Source organism: Schistocerca gregaria, chromosome 7, assembly GCF_023897955.1.
Source record: "Schistocerca gregaria isolate iqSchGreg1 chromosome 7, iqSchGreg1.2, whole genome shotgun sequence".
NCBI classification, from domain to species: Eukaryota; Metazoa; Arthropoda; class Insecta; order Orthoptera; family Acrididae; genus Schistocerca; species Schistocerca gregaria.
In genome coordinates, this window is record NC_064926.1 from 377915293 (window position 1) to 377942714 (window position 27422).

Genomic DNA, 27422 nt, shown 5'->3' on the forward strand with positions numbered 1-27422 from the left:
GGAGCACTCACATTGATGGCTTGCCCATCAAATTCTTCTGCCACTGGTACGTTATTGGACTATGTCTCCAGACTTATAATTTACAGGACTTGTGCATAAACATATGGTGCTAGATACCTCCAGAAGAAACCACTTTGAACTGATTAGTCTGTTTGCTGTATCTGCCATAAGATGTAACAGCAGACGTCTGCATCATGATTATCCAGAATCCTGGCTAACAAAACACTTCCACATGGGTCTGAAAGAATGATGTTAAAGGAATCACACCTGATTTCATCAGAAATGAATTAGGGAACCTGTGGAATGTGCAGTATACACATCTGATAATAAATTCACTGCAAGTCTTCTCTGACACTTCTGAATGGTTGTAGTGCATAACCACTTCGATTGCAAACCTGTAATACTTGTCATTGTTCATCTAATATGTAGCAAAATGACACTTCCATGAATCAAAGGCGATACTCTTCCATGGCTAGAGCTATTTGCAGGGCTTGTAGTACAAGTATTTAACCTATTTCTGTTAAGCTGCAAACTGTGACCTTAGAAATATCAAGTGACCAAAATCACAAACAGCACAGCTCCACTTCAATTCTTCCACTGTCCTAAACAAGAAAATTCTACATGATCTATCTGTAAAGTACATATGTTCATGTTTCATAAGATGACACTGAGCTCAATGACTCACAGGTTCACCTGATGGTGAATGTCAGGAGACACCACCACTAGAAATCCAATGGAGATTTTGAATGTCCTACATACAATGTAAAATATCATATATGTGAGGAAGCGCTTAAAAGTTACAACGATTGCCTGAACACTAGATTGCTTGGTGCAGAGTGGCTGTTGAGTGGTGCCCAAATAGTCTCATTGGCAGTGGTTGTGACACATTGTTGACATGTGGCTCCCTTAAGTGCAGTGTAGAATATGTTTAAACAAAAACTTGCTAGCCCCTACCCATCCTATAGTATTAGTAGTGACAATTGTTTGAACTCTGTAAAGACTGCACCAATGAAATATACTGTTTTAAAAGTTAAGATATATGTCCCAATTCTGACAGACATCATGGCTCCCCATAGTTTTACACTTAGGGTAAATGGAATTTTGAATTCCTCAACCATTTTAATCTTACAGTAATTCGGTAGCGGAAAATTTTTAATTTGTGATGTCAGAGGAATGGTGAAAGAAATTGTTTATACTTTAAAATCAAAGTGATAATTGTTTAAACTTTGGGCAGCTTGTCTTGACAACATTTTAAGCTTATAGCAACTGGACATCCAATTTTTGAATTGACTTTGAAAGGAACTGAATATGAATTTGAATGTGTGATTTATGTGTGAGCTATTCATCACTTTTTAACTTCCCACCAGGATAAGGTTCCAAACGGAAAACGCAAGTGACCTGCCAACCAGGCTGGGAGTGCTCATACCCACAGTTCTACCATCCTTTTTTTTATACTTTCATACTAGGAAGAGAATACCACATCTTGAATTTCTTTAAATTTATTGCCAATCTACACTTAGAACAGCTGCCTTACTTCCACAGTGGCATCATAGGAGTGGGAGAAAACCTACAGACTTAGACCAGCAAGAGAAAAACATCTGTTGTCTAATGACAGGCTTGGACCAGCAGGGGAAACAGAACTTTTGTCCTGATTATGAACATCAACGCATGCAGGCTCAGACTGGCAGAAGAAAAGCATGTTGCGTCTAACAGGCAGTCTTGTACATGTGGGGGAAACACTTTTTGTCCTGGCTGAGGTCAGCAGTTCATACAAGCTGAAAGAGCATGAGTCTTGGGGAAAACCCAGGAATGCCTCCTGTTCCAAAGCTCACATTGGAGGGGGAGGGGTGTCCTTAGGAGACAATGCTTTTGTCGCAGATCTGGAAAAACCAGGGGGGAGAGGGTGATTTTGTGAGACATGACCCTTTGTCCCAGAACTGGAAAAATGAGGAGAGAGCTGAGTGGTTGTGTTCTTCGTTGCAGAACGATTGGCAGAGAAGGAATGACCTTGGGACATTGTCCTTTGTCCCAGAACGATAGAGGGGGATAGGGAAAATCCTGTAGCACAACTGTACTGTTTTAAATTTCCTGCCATTTTACACAAAGGCGATTGGTCTATCTCACAGCGGTGAGGGGAGGGAGGGAGGGGAAAACTGGAAACAGCACATGATGTCGTAATGTTTAGGGGGGAGTGAAGAAATCTGGCAACAATACAGATTGTCCCAGAACTGGTACATGTATACTACTCACATCTGCTCACCAGCATTGAAACATCACATATTCACACAATAAGCTCATCAGACAAAATATTAGTCTCCCACTTAAAATAGTACACTGGTTGCTTTGGAATGCTGTAGATGCTGCAGAAGTCATTCCAGGTGGTATATGACCCTCCATTGCTGATGTAATTTATGGGCAGTCAAGTGGAATATGGGTCAGTTAGTTTCATGGAATCATTGCAGCAACATGTGTTGGCACGGAAATGTGAGAGAAAGGCAGAAAACAGCTATCGTGTTTGGATGTGCCTTTGAATACATCGTGAACAAAGTTGTCTGACTTGTTGGTGAATTAACATGGACTGTCCAACCGGTCTGAAAGGAATGGTGTACCATCACAGCCATGTAACACAGCATAAGAACAGTGGTCGTAAAAGAATGATATTCACAGGCACAAGAGACTTAAGCTAAACGTTGTCAGTGACAATCTGATTCAACCCGCAAAGAATTGCTATTGTCAGTGAGTGTATTTTCATCTTAATCAGTTTCTGAAGGAATATTGCGACAGAAACTGTATGAAAAGGACATTTCGAGTAGTGTACCTTTGCACAGGATAGAGTAGCATGGAGAGCTGTATCAAACCAGTCTCAGGACTGAAGACCACAACACCAACACCTTGCTACAGACCATCTCTCACAGAAACATATGAAAAAAAAGAAGGAAAGAAAATTAGGTTTTAATATAGAGGTCATCAGAGATGGAGTACAAGCTGGTATAAGAGAAGGATGAAGAAGGAAGTCGGCCATGCTCTTTCAAGTGAACCACCCCGACATTTGCCTGAAGAAATTTAGGGAAAACATGGTAATTCTAAATTTGAATGCCGGATGGGGATATGAAATGCCGTCCTCTCGAATGCAAGCCCAGCGTGCCAACCATTGCACCACCTTGCTCGATAGAGGCACATAAAGAGTACGTCTTCAATAAGCCAAACAACACAAAAACTAACACTAACTGGCTGGGAGGGTTATAGTGTGATCCGATGATTGGTGATTTAGAGGCTTTTTAAATGACGCAAGACTCTGAGGGCACCAATGGTTCAATGAGGAGCCCATTCTACAGCTTGTTGAGGATGTAGTTCACGCCAAACGTAGTTCCATAATATTTTGGAAGTGGTTTTGTACTATGATTTGGACTCATTCGTTCAGGGTGTTGTGAAAATGAAGTGTTTCCCTCTATTCATCTCCATTATAGTATGGTTTGGTCACTCCTGTCTTCGAGGATGACAATAGCTGTATTCACAGGGCTTCACACATTTATTCCAGGTGTAACGAACACTCAAGTACTCTATTGTGCCACGACTGCCCCAATAAATCACTCGATATGAGTATCATAGAAAAATCTGGAACTTTTTCAAATAGGTGAAATGTAGCACTTAACATTCCTTTATTTCGTAGCTCTACAGGATCTTTTATTAAAAAAAACTCTGTAGTTAGTGGAATAGCACGGTTGATAACTAAGTTTTGCATAATCAACATATGAGAAAATAGTCTGCTCTCTGCGTACTGTCATTTGCCAAAATCTCTTTTCGATATCTCAAATAATTTGCAATCACACTGCACCAGAGATAAAACCAGATTGGAATATCGGCAACGTTAATCGTATTACATAAGCGATTTGAGATATGGAAAAGAGATTTTGACAAATGACAGCACGCAGAGAGCAGAGTATTTTGTCATATGTTGATTATGCAAAACTTCGTTATCTACCGTGCTATTCCACTAACTACAGAGTTTTTTTAATAAAAAAATTAATTTTTAAGGGCTATGGATAGCTGGACATTATATGTTTATTTTATATCGAAGATGTGCTTTCTCATAAGCTACTGACCTTACTTTTACTCAGTTTCTCACTTAACAAACTTAATAAACCGCTGTTTCAGAAGTCTCTCGTAATTGTTTCTACACAACATGTTAGCGAGGTGACATTTTGTAAACTCCACTGAGTTTTGGCAAAAGAAGCAAATTTTAACATGACAACAAGACAAATCTATAGGTTTTACTAAAAATTCGTCACTCGTGAAGCTTGTCTGAAAATTACAAATGGTTAACAAAGCAAGTAAAAATAAATCATTGGAATTTATCAGCGGAATTCTTTTTCGATACTAACTAAAGCAGAGGTAAAATTTTTTTGAATGGTTACTGTACAAGTCTGGGCGTGGAAGGGCTCTACTTAACATTCACAAACAATGTGAACTTAGTCTAGAATGGCACTTCCCCTCCAGCACTCGACATTCCCCCTACTACACCTGCCCTTACTCCCCACCACTACCACTCTCCCCACGCGTGCCCTGCCGACTGCACATCTACCGCCCACAGTATTTTACATAGACTCTAACTGATGTTCTTGACAAAGATGATTGTGTCACAGGCTTATTTTTAGATATATCTAAGGGTTTTGATACTGTAAACCGTAAGATTCCACCAAATAAGCTAGAAGCATTAGGAACAAGAGGCGCAATTAATGACTGGTTCCATTCATACCTACCAGTTAGGGTACAAAGCAGAAACACAACACATACCTCAAATGGGTATTAACTTGTAGTTAAATACTAATCAGAACCGAAGTACATTACAATAGGAGTTCCTCAGGTTAGCATATTATGTAGCATACTGTACCAGATATACATTGATGAATTTTCCAATACTGTTAGCCATAGGGAAAAAATTGTCTTTGTTGATGACAGCAGCATTATAGTCACTAAGAAAACAAGAAAACTCTCTGCAGAAAAAGTCATGAAGCCCTCAAGGAATTTACCGATTGGTCAGTACGCAATACATAAAGAAAACAAATGGAATGAATTTAGATTTGAGGAAGGAAAATGACACTGTTAAATTCAATGTGTATGGCACATTCGTAGATTGGGTAAGAAAGACGAAATTTCTAGAATTGAATATTAATTCTCAGTTGAAGTCATGTGAACACACAGATTCTTGCAAACAGAATATCATCGACATCTGCCCTTAATGTCCTGTCATCAGTTTGTAACAGCAATGCCTTTTCATTACATAATACTAATATATACGCCCAATCTTAAGCTATGGAACCCTTTTCTAGGGAACAAATGTAAAAAATAAGGACAAGTATATCAAACTATAGAAAAGGGTCATAAGAATAATAACCAGAAATGATAGTCAAGCTCATTGCAAAAATCCGTTCAAAACTCTGGGAATTTTTGTTACACTGTGTAATTACATTTACCACTCAGTTGCACAAATCAAAAGTAACACTGATAATCACTGCACAAACAGTTCTATCCATGACCGAGGAATAAGAGCTACACTGAACTTACATTTAAAAAGACAGAATAAGCACAAAACTCCAAACAGTACTTTCTACCAAGGAATAAAACAGTGCCATGAAGTGCCTGAGGCCATTAAAGAGATTACTAAAACAAACATATTTAAAATTGCCGTTTGAAGTACCTGGTAACCAATACTTTCTATACATTGAAGGGTTACTTAGATAATACAGAGTAGGTGTTTGGTTAGAAAATATAGCCCGCATCTCGTGGTCGTGCGGTAGCATTCTCGCTTCCCACGCCCGGGTTCCCGGGTTCGATTCCCGGCGGGGTCAGGGATTTTCTCTGCCTCGTGATGGCTGGGTGTTGTGTGATGTCCTTAGGTTAGTTAGGTTTAAGTAGTTCTAAGTTCTAGGGGACTGATGACCATAGATGTTAAGTCCCATAGTGCTCAGAGCCATTTGAGCCATTTAGAAAATATACCACATATAAAAAATAAAGATGACAAAACATATTATATCATTTCACATAACACTTTCATAATGTTGTTCCTCCTTTTGCTTTCTGGAAAAATTTACTCCCAAACCTATGCAGTGCTTAGTACAAACGCATTTTCGTCTTTCTGGGTCAACATATCACTCTTTATAGACGGATGCTCACTCAGTTTTCAGACGAGAAATAAGACATCGTCGCTATGGTCCTGACGTCAGTTGATATTGTATTTTGTGTTACATTATGAAACAATGTGTGTAATGTCTTTAATGTGTTCTGTTACAGAGAGAAATCGATGAACAGTGTAGTACTAGCCTTTATTTTATTAAATAACTTATCTGTAAAACAATATTGTACACTAGCGATAAACCGAATGAGGAAGCACTGTTTCAAACATACTGGCCTTTTTTTCGGGAGGGCGGAGGCTCCAACCTTCAGCTGGCCATCTTGATATAGGTTTTCCGAGGTTTCCCTAAATTATTTCAGGCTAATGCCGGGATGGTTCTTGCTACAAACTACACCAGTAAGAACGTAAATACGTACACAGGCATTTTTTTATTCTCATATTGTAATACCAAGACATGTACAAATCTTTGTAAAAGTGATCTACAGCTGAATAAAACTTTGCTACATAGTGAGGAAGGGTTGATCTGCAGAGGAATGGAACGTAAATGAAATTTCTCTGGATACCACCACATCAAGGCAACCAACAAAATAAGTACCTGGAACATTTGAACACCTTATCTTATCAAGAATTTGTAACATATTCGTAGCGTGGAATATCAGAAGACTGAACTTCGGAAGGGAAGCTAGAAAATTTGAAAAGGAAAATGCAAAGGCTTAATCTAGATATAGTGAAATGGAAAGAAGACAAGTATTTCTCTGCAGATGGGTGCAGGATAATATCAACAGCAACCCAAAGTGATGTAACGGAAGTAGGATTCGTTATGAACAGGAAAGTAGGGAAGAGAGTGTGTTACTGTGAACAGTTCAGTGGTAGGATCGTTCTCATCAGAATCGACAGCAAACTAAGACGGACAACGATAGTTCAGCTATACATACCAACATCGCAAGCTGAAGACGAAGAGATAAAGAAAGTATACGAGAATACTGAACGGATAATCCAGTACATAATGGGAGATGAAAATCTAATAGCCATGGGGGACTGGAATGCAGTTGTAGGGGAAGGAGTAGAAGAAGGTTTAAAGGAGAGTAATAGCGATTACTCTGTTCAAGAATCACAAGAGGAAAAGGTATACTTGGAAAAGGCCAGGTGATACTGAAAGATTTCAGTTAGATTACGTAATGGTCAGACAGATATTCCGAAATCATACACCGGATTGTAGAGCATTCACAAGAGCAGATATAGACTCGGATCACAATGTAGTAGTGATGAAAAGTACGCTGAAGTTGAAGAGACTAGCCAGGAAGAATCATTCCGCAAAGAAGTGGGATACGGAAGTTCTCTGAGGCTATAGATACAGCGATAAGGAATAGCTCAGTAGACAGCTCGGTTGAAGAGGTATGGACGTCTCTAAAAAGGCCAGTCACATAAGTTGGAAAGAAAAACATGGGTACAAAGAAAGTAACTGCGATGAAACCATGGGTAAGAGAATGAATACTTCAGCTGACCAGTGAAAGAAGGAAGTAGCAAAATATACAGGGAAATTCAGGAATACAGAAATACAAGTTGCCTATGAATGAAATAAATAGGAAGTTCAGGAAAGCTAAGATGAAATGGCTGCATGAGAAATGCGAAGAAATCGAAAAAGAAGTGACTGTCGGAAGGACTGACTCTGCATATAGAAAAATCAAAACGACCTTTGGTGAAATTAAAAGCAACGGTGATGGCATTAAGAGAGCAACAGGGATTACACTGTTAAATATAGAGGAGAGTGCGGATGGATGGAAAAAGTACGGTAAAGGCCTCTAGGAGGGGCTGACGTGAAAATAGAAGAAACAGGAATCAATGTAGGAGGGATAAGGGGCCCAGTATTAGAATCAGAATTTAAAAATGCTTTAGAGGACTTAAGATACAATATGGGAGAAGGGATAGACAACATTACATCCGAGTTCCTAAATTAATCACTGCGGAAAGTGGCAACAAAACGATTATTCACGTTGGGGTGTGAAATATGTGAGACTGACGATATAGCATCTGACTTTTTGAAAAATATCATCCACACAATTCCGAAGACTGCAAGAGCCGACGAGTGCGAGAATTAACGCACAATTAGCTTAACAGTTCATGCATCCACGTAGGTGACAAGAAGAATATAAGGAAGAATGCAATAGAAAATTGTGGATGTGTTAAATTATAATCGGTTTGGTTTTAGGAAAGATAAAAGCACCAGAGAGGTTGTTTTGACATTGCGGTTAATAATCGAAGCAAGACTAAAGAAAAATTAATACATGTTCATCTGTCGACCTGCAAAAACGTTCGACTATGTCAAATATGGCAAGATGTACGAAATTTTGAGGAAGATTGTGGTAAGCTATAAGGAGAGTCAGCTAATACACAACATGTACAAGAGCCAGGAATGAATAATAAAAGTGGAAGACCAAGAATGAAGTTCGGATTAAAAAGGCTGTAAGACTGGGATGCTGTCGTTCACTCCTACATTTTAACCTATACATCGAAGAAGCAATGATGGAATAAAATAAAGATTTAAGAAAGGAATTAAAATTTAAGGTGAAAGGACATCTACAGTACGGTTCGCTGATGACATTGCCATCCTCAGTGACAGCGAAAAAGAATTTCAGGATCTGCTTAAGGGAATGACCAGTGTCATGAGTATATAATATGGATTGAGAGTAAATCGATGAAAGACGAAAGTAATGAGAAGTAGCAGAAGTGAGAACAGCAAGAAACTTAACATCAGCACTGATGGTTCACGAAGCGAATGAAGTTAAGGAATTCTGCTACCAAGGTAGCAAAATAACCGACGATGCAATGAGCAGGTAGGACATCAAAAGCAGACTAGCACTGGCAAAGAGGGATTTTCTGGCCAAGGAAAGTCTACTAGTATGAAACATAAGCCTTAATTTGAGGAAGAAACTTCTGAGAATGTGCGTTTGGAGCACAACATTGTACAGTAGTGAAACATGGACTGTGGCGAAGTCAGAAGAGAATCGAAGCATATGAGATGTGGTGCTACAGACGACAGTTGAAAGTTAGGTGGAGTGATATGGTAAGAAATAAGGTTCTGCGCAGAATCGCAGAGTGTTCCGGCGTAACGACAAGCGCCGGGACCAAGATCAAGAACGGAAGAGCAGACAGGGCTGTGAGATGATGCCAGCCAGTTAGTACGCTGACGAATATCTCTTTAGGGCGACACCAAGACAGGACCGGTGTCTACACGAAGAAAATATAATCGGCGCGCCGCCTAGCCGCGACGGGGTGGAAGAAGAGCCGCATTACAAACGCTACAGCAGCGACTTACGAACTGTATTGTTTTGCTTGCGCTGAAATTGCATATACCGAAGGACATTGGTTATTTACATGTCGCCATCGAATACGCAAAATTGAATATTGTAAATTTTACTTACTATAATAAACGCCATTAACACGGTTTGCTTGAATTGTTGTCTAGCGATCCGAGAAATCAGCTTCCTAGGTACCCTATACTAGACGAGACGGATGAACATAAAAAAGGGGAAAAATCATGGAAAACATTGATAAAAAGAAGGCAAAAACTGTAGAGGAAGACAGAGATTGGAAAATATCCAGCAATGAATTGCTGACGTAGGTTGCAAGTGCATATACTCCCTGAAAGAACGGTGGGAACAAACAGAAGAAGAACCTCATGTGCTACGTACGCAACCGGCTCCCATCAGAATATCGTGATTCACGGATTGGACACACACCATGCGATCCCTATTTTCATTATAGGACGTGCTTCTCCAGTTACCGCCATAGGACACGCATAAGAGATAACTCAGCGCAAGATGGCGAATTGAAATACACATTTGTTACTCCGATCGCCGGCCACTGTGGTCGAAGGGTTCTAGGCGCCTCAGTCCAGAACCGCGCTCCTGCTACGGTCGCAGGTCGAATCCTGCCTCGGACATGGGTGTGTGTGATGTCCTTCGGTTAGTTAGGTTTAAGTAGTTCTAAGTCTAGGGGTCTGATGACCTCATATGCTAAATCCCATAGTGCTTAGAGCCATTTGAATCATTTTTGTTACTTCAGTCAACAAATTACTGTTTGCAAGAGACTGAGCGAGGTGAATTACCAGTTTTGCACATGTATTAGCACTATACTCCCATCAGCAAAATCTAACAACTTACACAGTCATACACTTTTTAAGAGATTGTGATTTGCGCATATAATTGTGTCTATTCTCTTGGAGACTCCTGTACCCCCTAAGTGACTGTCAATACATATACTTGACTTTTATTTCATGGAAAATATGGAGTACCTAGATGTTGCAGTATGACTTCAGAAAAAAGTTAGTGTATTTATGCTATTCATTAACTTTTTTCCTTGTTTATCCATAAGACAGCTTTTTATTGAGAACTATAATTATATATGATCTATTACCATCTACTAGGCGATATGTATGTCATTATCGTTTCTTTTAATTATCGTATATGCTGCGTATGGAAGAGGAAACTGACGTTTGATGTGTATACGATGCAACTGTGGGAATGTGTGTGAGCACTCACGTCAACATCTAATAAGAGCTTCCGTTGTTCTCGTTCTTTTCTAGGTCTTACCAGTGTGTACTCAATGGTTTATACTCGAATACAATTCTAAAGACAGACAGTGAAACCATCCGATCACCTCTCGTGAGTCGGGGCTCAGTGCTGCCAATTACTTGTGTATCGCATCCGATTAAGAGATTTCTTGCCCGCATCTCGTGATCGTGCGGTAGTGTTCTCGCTTCCCACGCCCGGGTTCCCGGGTTCGATTCCCGGCGGGGTCAGGGATTTTCTCTGCCTCGTGATGGCTGGGTGTTGTGTGATGTCCTTAGGTTAGTTAGGTTTAAGTAGTTCTAAGTTCTAGGGGACTGATGACCATCGATGTTAAGTCCCATAGTGCTCAGAGCCATTTGAACCATTTCAAGAGGTTTCTTATCAATAATAAGAAACAAATATGGGAAGAAAAGATATATTTGTAATCAATGAACACGTGGAAATGAAAGCAAACCTGCACTGCACCGATAAGTTTCCGTCTTACGACTTGCATATTTCCCCAATATTTTTCAAAAAAGTTCGTTTCAGATTTTCGCATCATTTTCATAAATATATACTTAGTACCAAAGCTGTAAAATAATATTACAAAGTGCACCCCGCTGTGGTGTTGAGAAGATATGTGATGTTAATTCAGTGACCACTATGTCGAGTCAAATTTACGAAGAACTTTTTAGTGTAGCACTTATGAGTGCGACGCTGCAACGCCGCTGGCTTAGATGCTTATCCTGATTCGGTTGGAAAAATTGTCGAAAAACCATTTTATCTTCTCCTGAGGCAAGTGTCCCATAATTGTTTTTTATAGGACCTTGATATCATCTATACTGGCTCTAGGACGGAGTTGACGTCTGAGATAGACACACGCATGTTCCATCGGGGACAGATCTGGATATCTTACTGATCTTGGGAGTGCCTCAACATCACTCAGACAGTTCACAGACATGTCATGTGTGAACGAGTACCGTCATTTTCAAAAATGACACCACGATACTGTCCCAGGAGAGGTAACACACACGGACGCAGGATGTCTATGATAGACCCGTATGCCAACAGAGTTCCCTCAGTCGCTACCAACCTGTGAGCTGAAGTTGTACCTGATGGATCCCCGTCTCTTGACTCCAGAAGGAATACGGCTATGTCTCTCGAAAACAATGGAAGACTGGGACATCTCTTGGTCGCTTCCCTACTCGTCAACGATGGTCACCTGGGGTAGTGCAGAACCGTGATTCCTCACTGAATCCAGTATGACATCATTCATCAACAGTCCGTGCTTCCCAGTCATGGCGGAACTCAAAACGCAGACATTCTGTGTGGTGTTAAGCGGCAGTCTACCCATGGCACAGTGTCTAATCTGCGAATACATAGAAAGAAGGATCCTTTATAGTATGATTATATGATAGCAGAACAAATACTGGTAGCAGTTACTTCTGTAAAATATCTGAGAGTATGCGTGCGGAACGATTTGAAGTGGAATGATCATATAAAATTAATTGTTGGTGAGGCGAGTGCAGGTTGAGATTCATTGGGAGAGTCCTTAGAAAATGTAGTCCATCTACAAAGGAGGGCCGGCCGCGGTGGTCTCGCGGTTAAGGCGCTCAGTCTGGAACCGCGTGACTGCTACGGTCACAGGTTCGAATCCTGCCTCGGGCATGGATGTGTGTGATGTCCTTAGGTTAGTTAGGTTTAAGTAGTTCTAAGTTCTAGGGGACTGATGACCTCAGATGTTAAGTCCCATAGTGCTCAGAGCCATTTGAACCATTTTTTTTACAAAGGAGGTGGCTTATAAAACACTCGTTCGACCTATACTTGAGTATTGCTCATCAGTGTGGGATCCGTATCAGGTCGGGTTGATAGAGAAGATCCAAAGAAGAGCGGCGCGTTTCGTCACAGGGTTATTTGGTACCCGTGATAGCGTTACGGAGATGTTTAGCAAACTCGAAGTGGCAGACTCTGCAAGAGAGGCGCTCTGCTCGCGGTGTAGGTTGCTGTACAGGTTTCGAGAGGGTGCGTTTCTGGATGAGGTATCGAATATATTGCTTCCCCCTACTTCTACCTCCCGAGGAGATCACGAATGTAACATTAGAGAGATTCGAGCGCGCACGGAGGCTTTCCGGCAGTCGTTCTTCCCGCGAACCCTACGCGACTGGAACAGGAAAGGGAAGTAATGACAGTGGCACGTGAAGTGCCCTCCGCCACACACCGTTGGGTGGCTTGCGGAGTATCAATATAGGTGTAGATGTAGATTGGTGATAGTCCCCGACAGTGCGGAATGCCAAAGAATGTTGTAGGGAGTCCATTACTTGTTCTACGTTACAGTCGCATTTGTGAAGGGACTTGGGCGTGGTTTGTACACAATACAGCGACCGTGCGTCGTGGTCGTCACGCGTGGTCGACTGAAATTTTGACAACGAGTATAACTGCCCTCACGATTCCTTAGAGTCCAATATCGGCCTTGGCCACGTACGAATGCCGCTCAAATCTGGATATTGCGTGATGCGACCAGCTGGCCGAATGAAGACCCACAGAGAGGTGCCTTTCAAACTCTGTTAGGTGCTGAAAACGCTTTCTCACATGAGTATGCGGTGTCTCCATGTCCTTCACAGTGGCCAATCAACATCTGATACTGATTCTTGGCTCTGATATAGTCTACCAGGCCTGGTAAAACTAAAAGTTGACAACACTAATGCACTCTGGGGGCCATTCTGCCAACAACTCTAAGCAATGACGTACCCACTGAAGGTAAAAATATGAACGATACACGAAAATATTTACTGTTTTGCGACCGAACGCTCACTTGATCAACAGCATGTTTCGGCATCTTGATCAGTTTACAGTGAAGAAGTCACTAGTGAGATGGTCATAGGCGGATACGGCATGAAGCCGTGTCCAGGTTTGAAAAGAAAGACTAGGTTTTAACATCACGCCGAGAGCTAGGTCATTAGAGGCAGTCTTGCCCAGAATAAACGCTGTTGCGGAGCAAAGTCGATACTATTCTCGAGATAGTTTTGAATATTTCACACATCTCACTAAAACGGAACATCCCTGCCATCATGCAGTTGCTGAAAGTTGCTACGGCGATGTCATGGCATTCCAACGCTTTTTCACGTTGCCTTTTTTCACGAAACCAAAGCATTGAGAGAATGGTAGTAATATCATAGGTCTGAAACTGGGGTGGTGTTCCAAGAAGTTCAAGCCAGGACGTTCACGTCAAAATTGTGAAATAACATGAGAAACTCCAATGAAAGTGATATACTATCGGAATTTTACAAATTCAAGTGGATTAGTGATTGCCTTAACACATAATACAGATAACACCTGAAGAGGCTGACTGTGAGTCGTTCACTGTAGGGAATGGGAATTCTGAACAACCAAGAAGTGGCTTGCACATGAGACGATAAGCTACCGGCAGTGTCAGCACGAGATCTGATGCGAAGATTAGTTTCGATTGTCGTGCTTCCATATGGTGCATCCTAACTGGTTACTCGTGGCAGATAGTGCTGTACATTAAAGAACGGCTGCTGCCAACGGTTTCAGGTAGTTTCTCTACGTGTGCGCCAACATGACATCACCTTCTGTTTGCCACTGGACATTTAGTGAGTACTTTCAAGCAGCAGCTTTGCTATTTAGTTACTGGTCTCTAGGAATCGTGAAGGAGAACAAATGGACTAAAAGAGTATCCCTGTATAAACGAGCAGTGAGAACTCCTGGTTTCCATTTAAATATAAAATATGATGAACATAGTATATCCTTCGTAATATAGACACACAGGGTACAAGTCTATTATTAACTGACAAAAATATTCCGTTACCTATGACTTCTTAACGAGTCGCAGGATTAAATGGAAATATCTAATCACTTTCAAATTAAAATTCATCAGGCTGAAGTATAAGCACTTCGATCGTTTATTTTCATTTACAAATTGAAACCTTTTTAGTCATTTGGTTTGGATAAATGTAAAGCTTTGTGACTCAAACAGCAGAAAATACCGTAAACGTAAAAATGCAAGTGAAACTGGTTCTTTGTAAGTATTGGTTTAGGCGCAGTAAACATATACGAAAAAGATGATTGTTGACAGAAACGTTTTTTTGTCAGTGAGTAGTTAACTAGTACTCATACACTTGCACGTTGATGATGTGGTGTTCAGTCCGAAGACTAGTTTTATGCAGCACTCCACGCTGTCAACCGATCCCTTCTTCTAGTCACGGTGCCGCCACAAATTTCTTTCCTTCCCGATTCGATCAGTACGTTCTCATAGTTACGCGATGTAATCATCTAATTTTCAGCGTTCTCCTGTAGCACTACATTTCAGAAGGTTGTAATCTCTTCTCGTCTTAACTGCTTATCGTCCATGTTTCACTTCCGTACAAAGCTACAATCTAGACAAATACCTTCTGAAAAACCTTCCTAACAAATTTGTATTAGAAATTAATAAATTTCTCTTTTTCAGAAATGCTTTCCTTGCTATAGCCTGTCTGCATTTTATATCCTCTGTACTTCGGCCATCACCAGTTATTTTGCCGCCCAAATAGAACAACTCATCTGCTATTATTAATTTCTGTTTTCCTAATCGAATTCCCCAATCATCGCCTGATTTATATCGACTACACTCATTACACTTGTTTTGTTTTTGTTGAGCCGGCCGGTGTGGCCGAGCGGTTCTAGGCGCTTCAGTCTGTAACCGCGCGACCGCTACGGTCGCAGGTACGAACACTGCCTCGTGCATGGATGTGTATGCTGTCCTTAGGCTACTTAGGTTTAAGTAGTTCTAAGTTCTAGGGGACTGATAACATCTCTATAATCTCATTTCAAGACACTACCTAGTCAGTTCAACTGCCCCTCCAAGGCCTTTGCTGTCTCTGACAGAATTGTAATATGAATAACACTATATGCATGACAATTCCATTCTCGCTGCTACCTCTTTGTTTTCCATATGCCAGTCTGCAAGCGGATGGCATGTGCTTAGAAATACATACAATTGGAAGCAGGATCTTTAACAGGAAATTTAGTTGCATCAGCTACATTTTTTGTTATAGTTTATTTGCAGTCACTTTCGGAGCAAAGACATCTTCAACTTTGCGGCCTTTCAAATACTAGAAATGGTTTTGACTGGTTTCATTGCCTAGGGGCTGGGATACGTAGTTGCCGCATTACAAGCCAAATACTGCTTGAGTCTACAGTATACAATATGAATATACTCAATAATCGATTGGTCGAAGGTTCCTGTTGTTGTTGTTGTCGTCTTCAGTCCTGAGACTGGTTTGATGCAGCTCTCCATTCTACTCTATCCTGTGCAAGCCTCTTCATCTCCCAGTACGCACTGCAACCTACATCCTTCTAAATCTGCGTAGTATAGTCATCTCTTGGTCTCCCTCTACGATTTTTACCCTCCATGCTGCCCTCCGATACTAAATTCGTGATCCCTTGATGCCTCAGAATATGTCCTACCAACCGATCCCTTCTTCTGGTCAAGTTGTGCCATAAACTTCAATTCTCCCCAATCCTATTCAATACTTCCTCATTAGTTATGTGATCTACCCATCTAATCTTCAGAATTCGTCTGTAGCACGACATTTCGAAAGCTTCTATTCTCTCCTTGTCCAAACTATTTATCGTCTATGTTTCACTTCCATACATGGCTACACTCCATACAAATACTTTCAGAAATGTCTTCCTGAGTCTTAAATCTATACTCGATGTTAACAAATTTCTCTTCTTCAGAAACGCTTTCCTTGCGATTGCCAGTCTACATTTTATATCCTCTCTACTTCGACCATCATCAGTTATTTTGTTTCCCAAATAGCAAAACTCCTTTACTACTTTAAGTGTCTCATTTCCTAATCTAATACCCTCAACATCACCCGACTTAATTCGACTACATTCCATTATAATAGTTTTGCTTTTGTTGATGTTCATCTTATATCCTCCTTTCAAGACACTATCCATCCCGTTCAACTGCTCTTCCGAGCCCTTTGCTGTCTCTGACAGAATTACAATGTCATCGGCGAACCTCAAAGTTTTTATTTCTTCTCCATGGATTTTAATACCTACTCCGAATTTTTCTTTTGTTTCCTTCACTGCTTGCTCAATATCACTAGGCAATTGAGAATTTTGAACGTAATATAAACATTTATACATGAAAGACTGCAATTAAAAAAATTCTGCAGGTACTATTTTAACGACTCCAGATGATGAGTATGATAGTAGAAGTACCTTTAAGAATGCCCTTTTTTACTGTAAAACACTTAATGATGTCGATGGTCCAGCAATTAAATAAAATATAAGTTGAATAACTGGGAAACAATAGATTCTTACTTCACGTAAATAGTTATGAGCAACATAGCTCGCGAGATTTTCACTTCTAAACGCACACTACATTTTGACTGTAGAAGCCACGGAAATCTCCCAAGGACACAAGTCGGCACTTCGAAATATTTCTATCTCTCGGAACCACGCGCAAACGGCTCCACTCTCCAAGTCTTTCCCGCAACTGTGCGTCCGTCGCGCCGACCTGTCCAGCACTCTTCCGTGTTCTCTCGCGTACTGTCTCTCGCGCCGCTCTGTCCAGAACTAACCGTCCTCTCTCGAAACGATCCTCTTCCCACACTTCCATACAGTCTCTCCACGTGTCCTTCCTTTTCGGAACGATCGCTGTGACTGGCTAGAGCACTCTCGTCCTGTCTCCAAGCCAACGCACACTCACAAACATAATGAAACACATTCGAAATACTGGATTTACATTTAAATCACTTGAAATTAAATAAATATCCCTATGACTGGACCATAAACACGCTCTAACATGCATTATTAAATACATAAGCAAAATAAATAATCACATATCAAAGGAATAGAACAGAAGGTAGGTCAGTAGCCTAATATCCCTGTGCTTTCTAAAACACAGTAAATATTTAACCAATTTCTTCATGAACAGTATATGTCGGACATAAAAAAAAGACATAGATGAATAAATATATTTATAAGCATGCTGCTACCGTTTTTTCGTGTCACTGTGGAGTACATATGACCTGACGCGATCTATAGTAATTGGCCACTTTGACCTCCAATAACTCATGTACTACTGAAGTTACATGCCTGTAATTTATAATAATTTTAATTTACAGTAATAGCTTTCTAAAGACACGTCATTCGACAAAATCGGACTAGACGTATAGATTTTTTAAATTCGTTGCTGAGTGTTACTTGCATAATTTATAGTCAGAAACTAAACTTTAAACTAATAAAATTATTGAAAATCTGATTGCACCATCAGAATCTTCGTGCTCGTAATGGTAATGTACACGTTTCTTTTTGAGGTAGCATGATTCATCTGGCTGCTATTAATTTCTATATGAACTGCGAAGTGTCTGCCACTAAGGTTTCACAAAGTCCGCCATCTTTGGCACTCCCGGCATGTCTCCTTCATCTACACAGTGTCACCACGGAATTGTCAGCCGCACGGTCGGCTGGACCCCGTGCTCCAGCCGTTGTGAGGCACCACGCAGATGCTAACGAGCTCGGGCCTACTGCGCGCCCCGTGCGGTGCCCAACAACTCCGAACTTTCTATTTTCAGAGCGCCACAACCCGCCCGTTACCTCACAGCTACATGCAGTTTAGGAAAAGAACAAGAACTGTTTGATGAATTTTCTGATACAGTCATCTCAGGTAAAACAACACATAATACCGAATGAAGTTTAGGACAACTACACTTTGAATGTAATATGCTAGGAGCATTGAAATGCAAAGAGTTTGCGTACAACACAAATACTGGTTGTTACTAATCTGTATTAAGCATGGAGTCCACTACTCTATACTCGTTTTTATTTTATTATTTTATGCATGTGGAGGTAAAGCGTGGGAGATTGAAGTCTCACAATTATCATCAGAGCGGTTTTCTGGGAGCAAACTTCATTTTTGTCGCTATTTTTGTTCGATTCTTGTTTAATAATGTTGAACATCGTTTTTGCTCTGTTCTTGGCAGTTTTACTTTTTTACCATGGTGCATAAAATGAAACGTGAGTATAACTGCTTATATGATTTTCTACGAGTGTTTTATGTGATACAGTCTGTGAGGAATCTATGTTTTCAGTAGATACTAAGTGACTTTATGTGAAAGATTTGGTTTTGGGTTATTCAGAATTGTCGTTAGGCTATTCAAACAAACTTGCTGCGTGTTTCTCAGTATACACGCAGGTGTGCTCAGACAAACCTAACAGTGAAGGCGACTGCTCGTGATAAACCGGAAATACAGCTTCAAATTTTCAAGTGTCAGCATACACTGAGACAAAAGTCATAGGATAGCTCCTAATATTGTATCGGACCTCCTTTTGCTCGGCGTAGTGCAGCAATTCGACGTGGCGTGGCTTTAACAAGTCGTTGGAAGCCTGCCACACAAATATTGAGCCATGCTGCTTATATAGCCGTACATGATTGCAAATGTGTTACCAGTGCAGGAGTTCGTGCACGAACTGAACCCTCGATGGTGTCCCGCAAATATTCAGAGGGATACACGCAGGTCGATCTGGTTGAGCATATCATTCGCTTGAACTGTTAAGAGTGTTCTTCAAACCAATCACGAACAACCGTGGCCTGGTCACATGACGGATTGTTATCCATAAAAGTACCGTCTCTATTTGGGAACAAGAAGTTCACGAATGTCTGCAAATGGACGCCAAGTAGCGGAACGTAGCCATTTAGAGTCAATGATCGGTTCAGTTGGACCAGAGGACCCAGTTCACTTTCACGTAAACACGGCCCACACCATTATGGAGCCAGCACCAGATTGCACAGAGCCTTGCTGACAAACTGGGTCAATGGCATCGCGGGGTCTGCACCAGACTCGAAGCCTACCATCAGCTCTTACCAAATGAAATCGGGATGCATCTGACCAGACCACAGTTTTTCATCGTCTAGGGTCCAAGCGGTATGTTCACGAGCCCATGAGAAGCGCTGCGGGCACTGTTGTGCTGTTAGCAAAGACCTCGCACGTTCGTGCGCTGCCACAGCCCTTTAACGACAAAGTTCGCCACACTGACCAAATGGAACGTTCGTCGTGCGTCACACACTGATTTCTGCTGTTTATCGCTGTCGTGCCAACCACCCGACAAATGTTCGTCGCTGCGGCGCAAAACAGTCTGTTGGAACGTACGGAGGCTGCAAAAGAGATTGGTCGGTCGGATGACTTCGTTGCACCTCCTGTAGGTCAGTTTCTCTGCTGCAGGTGGTGATTTTTCGGCAAGGAGTTTCCGCTCGGTGGTTGCACTTCAACGTCTGTATTCGCGCCGCTTCTCCCTTCTCTTAAAAACCTACATCTTTTTTTAAGAAAGTTCGCCTTTGAACAGTAAATATATGAAGACTTGTCAAATTATCACAACATAATCGCTTACCATTTGTCCGTAACCGAAGCCGTGGGACAGTTTTTCTAGTGACAACGCTCTACTTTGGACCGTCACAATTGCTCTTATAGACGAATAAACAACGATGAACTGTGTGCTCAAGTGCTGCTATATTATCATGATGTAAGTTTTAATTGCTGTAATTTAAACTGATTTACAACGAAATATGCGATATGGTGGACAAGACATTCACTTTTTCCTGCAAAGATAACGCATTACGTGGTGTAATCGTGATTGCTCAGCCTGAATGACATTATCATTTTCCCATTGACACTTATGTACTGAGTTCTGGAGTAATACGTTAGAAAGAGCTGCAGTCCCTTCACTATGTTTTCTGATAAATTTAAAAGTTTCCTATATGAAACCAAGGTTCACAGATATTCCACAGGGTGTAAACCTTGTTGTAAACATGTTTCCATTAATATTAGAATATTCATAGGAAATTGCTTATCTCGGTGAGAGGTCCACTTAGACATACCCTTAGCTGTTCAAAAATGTTCAAATACACTCCTGGAAATTGAAATAAGAACACAGTGAATTCATTGTCCCAGGAAGGGGAAACTTTATTGACACATTCCTGGGGTCAGATACATCACATGATCACACTGACAGAACCACAGGCACATAGACACAGGCAACAGAGCATGCACAATGTCGGTACTAGTACAGTGTATGTCCACCTTTCGCAGCAATGCAGGCTGCTATTCTACCATGGAGACGATCGTAGAGATGCTGGATGTAGTCCTGTGGAACGGCTTGCCTTGCCAATTCCACCAGACGCCTCAGTTGGACCAGCGTTCGTGCTGGACGTGCAGACCGCGTGAGACGACGCTTCATCCAGTCCCAAACATGCTCAATGGGGGACAGATCCGGAGATCTTGCTGGCCAGGGTAGTTGACTTACACCTTCTAGAGCACGTTGGGTGGCACGGGATACATGCGGACGTGCATTGTCGTGTTGGAACAGCAAGTTCCCTTGCCGGTCTAGGAATGGTAGAACGATGGGTTCGATGACGGTTTGGATGTACCGTGCACTATTCAGTGTCCCCTCGACGATCACCAGAGGTGTACGGCCAGTGTAGGAGATCGCTCCCCACACCATGATGCCGGGTGTTGGCCCTGTGTGCCTCGGTCATATGCAGTCCTGATTGTGGCGCTCACCTGCACGGCTCCAAACACGCATACGACCATCATTGGCACCAAGGCAGAAGCGACTCTCATCGCTGAAGACGACACGTCTCCATTCGTCCCTCCATTCACGCCTGTCGCGACACCACTGGAGGCGGGCTGCACGATGTTGGGGCGTGAGCGGAAGACGGCCTAACGGTGTGCGGGACCGTAGCCCAGCTTCATGGAGACGGTTGCGAATGGTCCTGGCCGATACCCTAGGAGCAACAGTGTCCCTAATTTGCTGGGAAGTGGCGGTGCGGTCCCCTACGGCACTGCGTAGGATCCTACGGTCTTGGCGTGCATCCGTGCGTCGCTGCGGTCCGGTCCCAGGTCGACGGGCACGTGCACCTTCCGCCGACCACTGGCGACGACATCGATGTACTGTGGAGACCTCACGCCCCACGTGTTGAGCAATTCGGCGGTACGTCCACCCGGCCTCCCGCATGCCCACTATGCTCCCTCGCTAAAAGTCCGTCAACTGCACATACGGTTCACGTCAACGCTGTCGCGGCATGCTACCAGTGTTAAAGCCTGCGATGGAGCTCCGTATGCCACGGCAAACTGGCTGACACAGACGGCGGCGATGCACAAATGCTGCACAGCTAGCGCCATTCGACGGCCAACAGCGCGGTTCCTGGTGTGTCCGCTGTGCCGTGCGTGTGATCATTGCTTGTACAGCCCTCTCGCAGTGTCCGGAGCAAGTATGGTGGGTCTGACACACCGGTGTCAATGTGTTCTTTTTTCCATTTCCAGGAGTGTATGTGTGAAATCTTATGGGACTTAACTGCTCCCTACGATTACACACTACTTAATCTAAATTATCCTAAGGACAAACACAAAGCCGGGATTACCCGCACAGTCCATGACTGCAGCGCCCTAGACCGCTCGGCTAATCCCGCGCGGCCCTGAGCTGTTCTCACGGCCAACATATTCAGGATGACTTCCTGGTGACTTGCGATGGAAAGGTGCAAGCGGTCCGCGTATTTGCTATAAACAGCGAAAATTTCTTAACCCGTTTATGTGAAAATGTCCTTTAATGGTGTCCTCCGATATGATGTATATTAGACAAAGTTTTGGTTGCAAATCGCGCGAGGCAAATTATGCGACGTATCACATAACTGATGAACAAGGAAGGATTTTCGGCGCAGTTTGGTCAGTTCTCTCAACAGCTGCACTTTTAAAATCTTCTTAAAGGTCACTAGCCATGTTTTTACTACTGCTGATCGCGGAATGACTTCAATAATACAGACTGGACCGAACGCCATTCCAATACGTTCCACACATGCTAACCTGGAAAAAGTTCGTGACGCTGCTGACGAGAATTTTGGTGAAAACCTTGGGTAATGCAAGAAGAGTGTACACGGACATTGACCCTATGGAGCAGCAATACCTTCTCACATTGCAACAGAATGGACTGGATGATATATTGGAGTGCGTTGTTCAATACTCCCTCAACAATATAACGGACAATATCTCGCCACTCCAGCGATATGGAGACTCGGAAAGAGGCGGCGATATTAATTGTACGGCGCTCAGTTCCGCCTTTGGCAGACGGAATCACCACGAATAAGTGGCTCGGGGGTGACGTTGGCCTTCTAAAGGAAATAAATACCCGACGGGCGGGTCGCAGTTCGTGTTGCTATACGCCGATTCTAGAATACTACTGATATCTCGTTTTTCTAGACGAGGACTTTTGATCTGTAACTCCGGCCTAGCTTTTTTTTTTAAACAAAAAAAGAACTGTACTGTATATGACACGTCTGTGTTTAAAGTACCTACGCGCATTATTACGAACATTATAATCAATCTTCATGACCAGAACGCACCTGACCTACCGCACGTGTATATTATACTGTTGTACGAGTATAAACGTTGTACGTAATTCCAGTACTTGAATTTCCAATAAAAAACACACAACCACTGAACTAAATACTATCGGAATGTGTATCTATGAAATCACTGTTTTATTGAATGTAATCTGAAAAAAACAATCACTGTTCCCTAAGTTCATAAAACAATATTTAATTTTGACCCTAATAGTCATTTGGCTTACCTGTGCGACAGCGGATAGCTGAGCTATGCTTTGAAACCGCCCTACATTGCTGTTTAGCCGTTACTCAAATCTTGCCACGTGCATTGCCAGAGTGTTACGTTCCAGCATGATGCACAGTTGACAGTCGTATCTCGCGAACAGCAATGTGAGTCCGAATTAGCTGTTTTAAAGTTTTTAAATAGCAAGTAGGATGTGTGTGCTCAAAGTCGAGTAATATAAAGTCTTTAAATTTACTTTCCTGTATTCTTAGGTCAGATTAGAAAATGTGAACAGGTATACATTGTCAAACAATGGAAAATTCAGGATGGAATGTAACAGCATTGTGAAAAGAATAGTTGCTACTAGCTATACAACGGAGATGCTGAGACGCAAATTTTGCGCACAAGGCCTTCGTCTAAAATCGACAGCATGCACACACACACACACACACACACACACACACACACACACACACACACACACACACACACACGCACACATACACACTCGCAAACGTATATATTGCTATAGACAAGTTCAATGCCTTTGAATACTGAACATGAATTTCGTAATATTATAATTAGAAATGGTGTTTTAAAAGAAAAGCACTTGCCAGTGATATGGTTTTTTCATGAGTCCACATACATTCTTAAACATTTTTAAACACTTTTACTTTTACATTTTAGTTTTTATTCCTGTAAGATTTCTGTTTGACGAGAGCACTTTTGTTCAGAAGGTTTTAACCATGGTATGATTACACGTGTCCCATGTAATTTTTTATTCTGATGAAGATTGCCCTAGTGCAATTGAAACCATGGACATTTGACAAAAAAATTTTGTGCAACCGATGTGAATGTATATACATTCTATAATATTATGTATTACTTGAAACAACAGTACCGAATAGTTAAACAATGCGAGTTACGAAATGTAAAAAGCAAAACAGGAAATATTCCCGAAATATGGACATCCAATTTTCTGCAAACTTAGCGCACGCTGTTGGGTATTAACCATTTTAATAGAAAAGACGTTTCAGTAACAGAATTCCGAAATCAGGCCTCCACACCAGTACACACATCCACCTCACCCAATGCTTGCACCCATATCACTCTTTCACGCGAACTAATTAGTTGACAGGCATACAAACTTTGGAAACCAGAGAGTCTCCTTCACACTTACTCATAGAAAGCGCTTACTGGAGCCAATATCCCAAATAAAACTGCCACTTCTGATACTGCCACAACCTTTTAAGTGTTTTATTTGTTTTGTTAGATGATTTTGCCTTTTTCATCATTACTGGTTTGCGCTCACGTTATTCCAGTCGAAACGTGGGAAGCACCTGTGACTTCCCTAATTACAGTCAGTCTACGACACAATTTTTTTGTAAACTAAGTCTTCCTTAGCAGTATGTCTGGACTCGTTCCTGCAAGTTGTTCACTGACACTTTGATCAACTCAATATTGGGAAATTACCGTCAGTGATGTCTAGGAGGATGTAGTAACTGTGCAGAGATGATGATGCGTGCACGGGAAAGATTAGTGCGGAGAGCTGCATAAAAAACAGTCTCTGGACAAGACCACAATATCAACTATGCTACGTTTAATATAACTGATAGCGAAAAAAAGACTCAGCTGAAAGTATACGATTACTGAAACCGTGGTTTCGCAAGCGAACTATTTGTGCAGCAATTGCCGACATTGACTTCAGCATAAAATGTTTTCCTGGTGGGTCCGGATGTATTTGAAATTTCAAGTTTCCGATTAAGTACCCATCTAACAGGCTCAAACTTCGTCAGTAGTACATGTATGATGAACAACGGGTTATTTTTCTATTACTGTAAGACAAACGCAACGAAGTGCTCGAAGGTGGACAAGTCACCTCACCTCAGTTCTATCAGTTCTCTAGATTTCTTCTGTCTGGGTTATCTAAAGTGTAAAGCACTACTGTTGATGCAGTTGAAGAATTGGAACAGCAAATTGTACACCCTTGCCGAGTTCTACGAGGTGATCCAGGTGCGTTTGTAAGAATTTTGCAATTCACTCCAGAGACGGGAGCAGTACTCTAGCCAAATGCCAGAACGGCGCCTGGAACATCTGCTTTAACAATAAACTCCAACATGAAACGTGCTGAAGAGTACTGTATTTCTTGTTAAGCTACATTACGGGTAAAATTTGAGCTCAATTAGATGGCAACTTACTCTTAAAGCTTATATTTCAAATTCATTTCTACTATTTGGATATTTTTTCATATTGAATTCAGTGGCAGCTCGTAACAATACATTTGCAGTCATCTCACTGTCAGTTGTATAATGGAACGTGTTTGCTCCTATTATAGTATTTATTCGTACATGTCCTTTTTCGCTAATAGTTGTAAAAGAAACTGAACTGATCGTATGGCAGTATTAGCCGGGAGACCCCCGTCTGGGGTTACGCACTTGTGCATCGATGAAGATGAGACGAAATGATTAGGACGACACAAACAGCCAGTCAATGAGCGAAGAAAATCTCTGACCCGCCCGAGAATCGAACCTGGGGACGCGCAATCTAGAGGCAACGAAACTTAGCACTAAGACCACGTTTTGCGAGTGCTACAGTAGTAGACCCTGTGAACTGCCGCAACTTATTTCGTTGCGCATAGTGCTGTTACAAAATGTTATTCAATTGTCTGTTTGATACGAAGGTTCAGCGGAATAATTATCTAATTTGGATATCAGTACAGGGGTTTTACGAGGGGTAATCAGGAACTAAGATCACAAAGAATGCAATGAAAAATATACATATACAAACAATATTTTTCGACATAGCCTCCATATCGTTTAAGGTACTTGTCGCTTGGTGGGATGAATCCTGCCCATGGGCGTCCAGCCACGTTGTCGTGAAATGTCTCACATTCTCGTCTGAAGCGAATCGTCGGCCTCCTAGGTGCTCTTTCAAGTGAGGAAAAAGGTGAAAGTCGCTTGGAGCGGAGGTAGGGTGGCCCATGACGTTCCAACGAATCTGCTTCAACATCGTGGTGGTCTTCGTGACAGTATGAGACCGCGCGTTGTCTTAAAGAAAGCTGACGCCCTCGGTAAGAAGTCCTGGCGGTTTCCTCATGATTGTTTCGCGCAATCGTGTCAGGGCCTCGCGCAGGATCGGTCAGTGGACATGGGCTCCCCCTTTCCAAAAACCCCACGAATATGACACCCACACTGTCCCATAACATTGAGGCCATCGCCTTCCCGGCGGAGGAGTCACATTAAGCCTCTGTCTTTGGAGAGGATGGCTGTGCCCACTCCATTGACGACTGCAGGCAGTGTAGTGGTGGATCAGTGTTTCGTCACCTATGACAGAGCGGTGTAGAAAACCGTTCCCGTCCGTAGAGAACCGCTGCAAAATTTGTAGATTCCAGGCTATGCGCTTCTCCTTGTGTTGGTTGGTCTGTTTTCGTGGAACTTTTCGCTACTGTAGGATATTGTGAACAATGTGACGAACTCTTCCGAACGACATTTCCAGTTCGGCCGTAACGGGATCGACGTGCTGCCCTGAACAAGCTCGGCCGGCTTCAGTAGCCGAGTGGTTATAGGCGCTTCAGTCTAAAAGCGCGCCACTGCTGCGGTCGCAGGTTCGAATCCTGCCTCGGGAATGGATGTGTATGATGTCCTTAAGTTAGTTACGTTTAAGTAGTTCTAAGTTCTAGGAGACTGATGACCTCAGATGTTAAGTTCCGTAATGCTCAGAGTCATTTGAACCAATTTTTGAATAAACTCCTCCATGCAAGCTGTGTTTAAATCTGTTGATACCGTGCCGGTAGGCAGTTGCGACCTTCGGTGACGATTTCCTACTGGCCGCAAACTTCCGACAACATTCTGTAACATGCTGATGAGACATGAAACCTCTATTAGCTGCCTGTGATTTTTAGCCACGGTTGCAGGTTTCATCCACAGAAATAGAATACCTGAGCGGACTTTTTAGCGTGATAAGTTTACCAAACAACTCGCCATTTCCGTTTAGCTACAACTAGCGCAGTAGATGCTGACTGGCTGAAACTCAGCACAGATGCCATCAGAATGTATGACGATCACTGCACACTGCCAATTTCTCTGTAACAGACGTAACTCAAAGAATATCGGTCTTGTAATCTTAGTTTCT

The 27422-nt window shown here is 42.1% G+C and overlaps 1 protein-coding gene across 2 annotated transcripts in view; it reads left to right on the plus strand.

The window, feature by feature from the left end:
* Positions 1-14206: 14206 nt before the first annotated feature.
* LOC126282084 (sialin-like) overlaps positions 14207-27422 on the plus strand; it is an 87464-nt gene continuing 74248 nt past the window's right edge. Inside the window, exon 1 of one of the 2 annotated variants that reach the window (XM_049981540.1) lies at positions 14207-14294. In XM_049981540.1, the coding sequence (XP_049837497.1) occupies positions 14261-14294 (34 nt within the window). In that variant the 5' untranslated portion in view covers positions 14207-14260. The remainder of the gene's footprint in view (positions 14295-27422) is intronic. The other variant, XM_049981541.1, reaches the window with a different exon arrangement.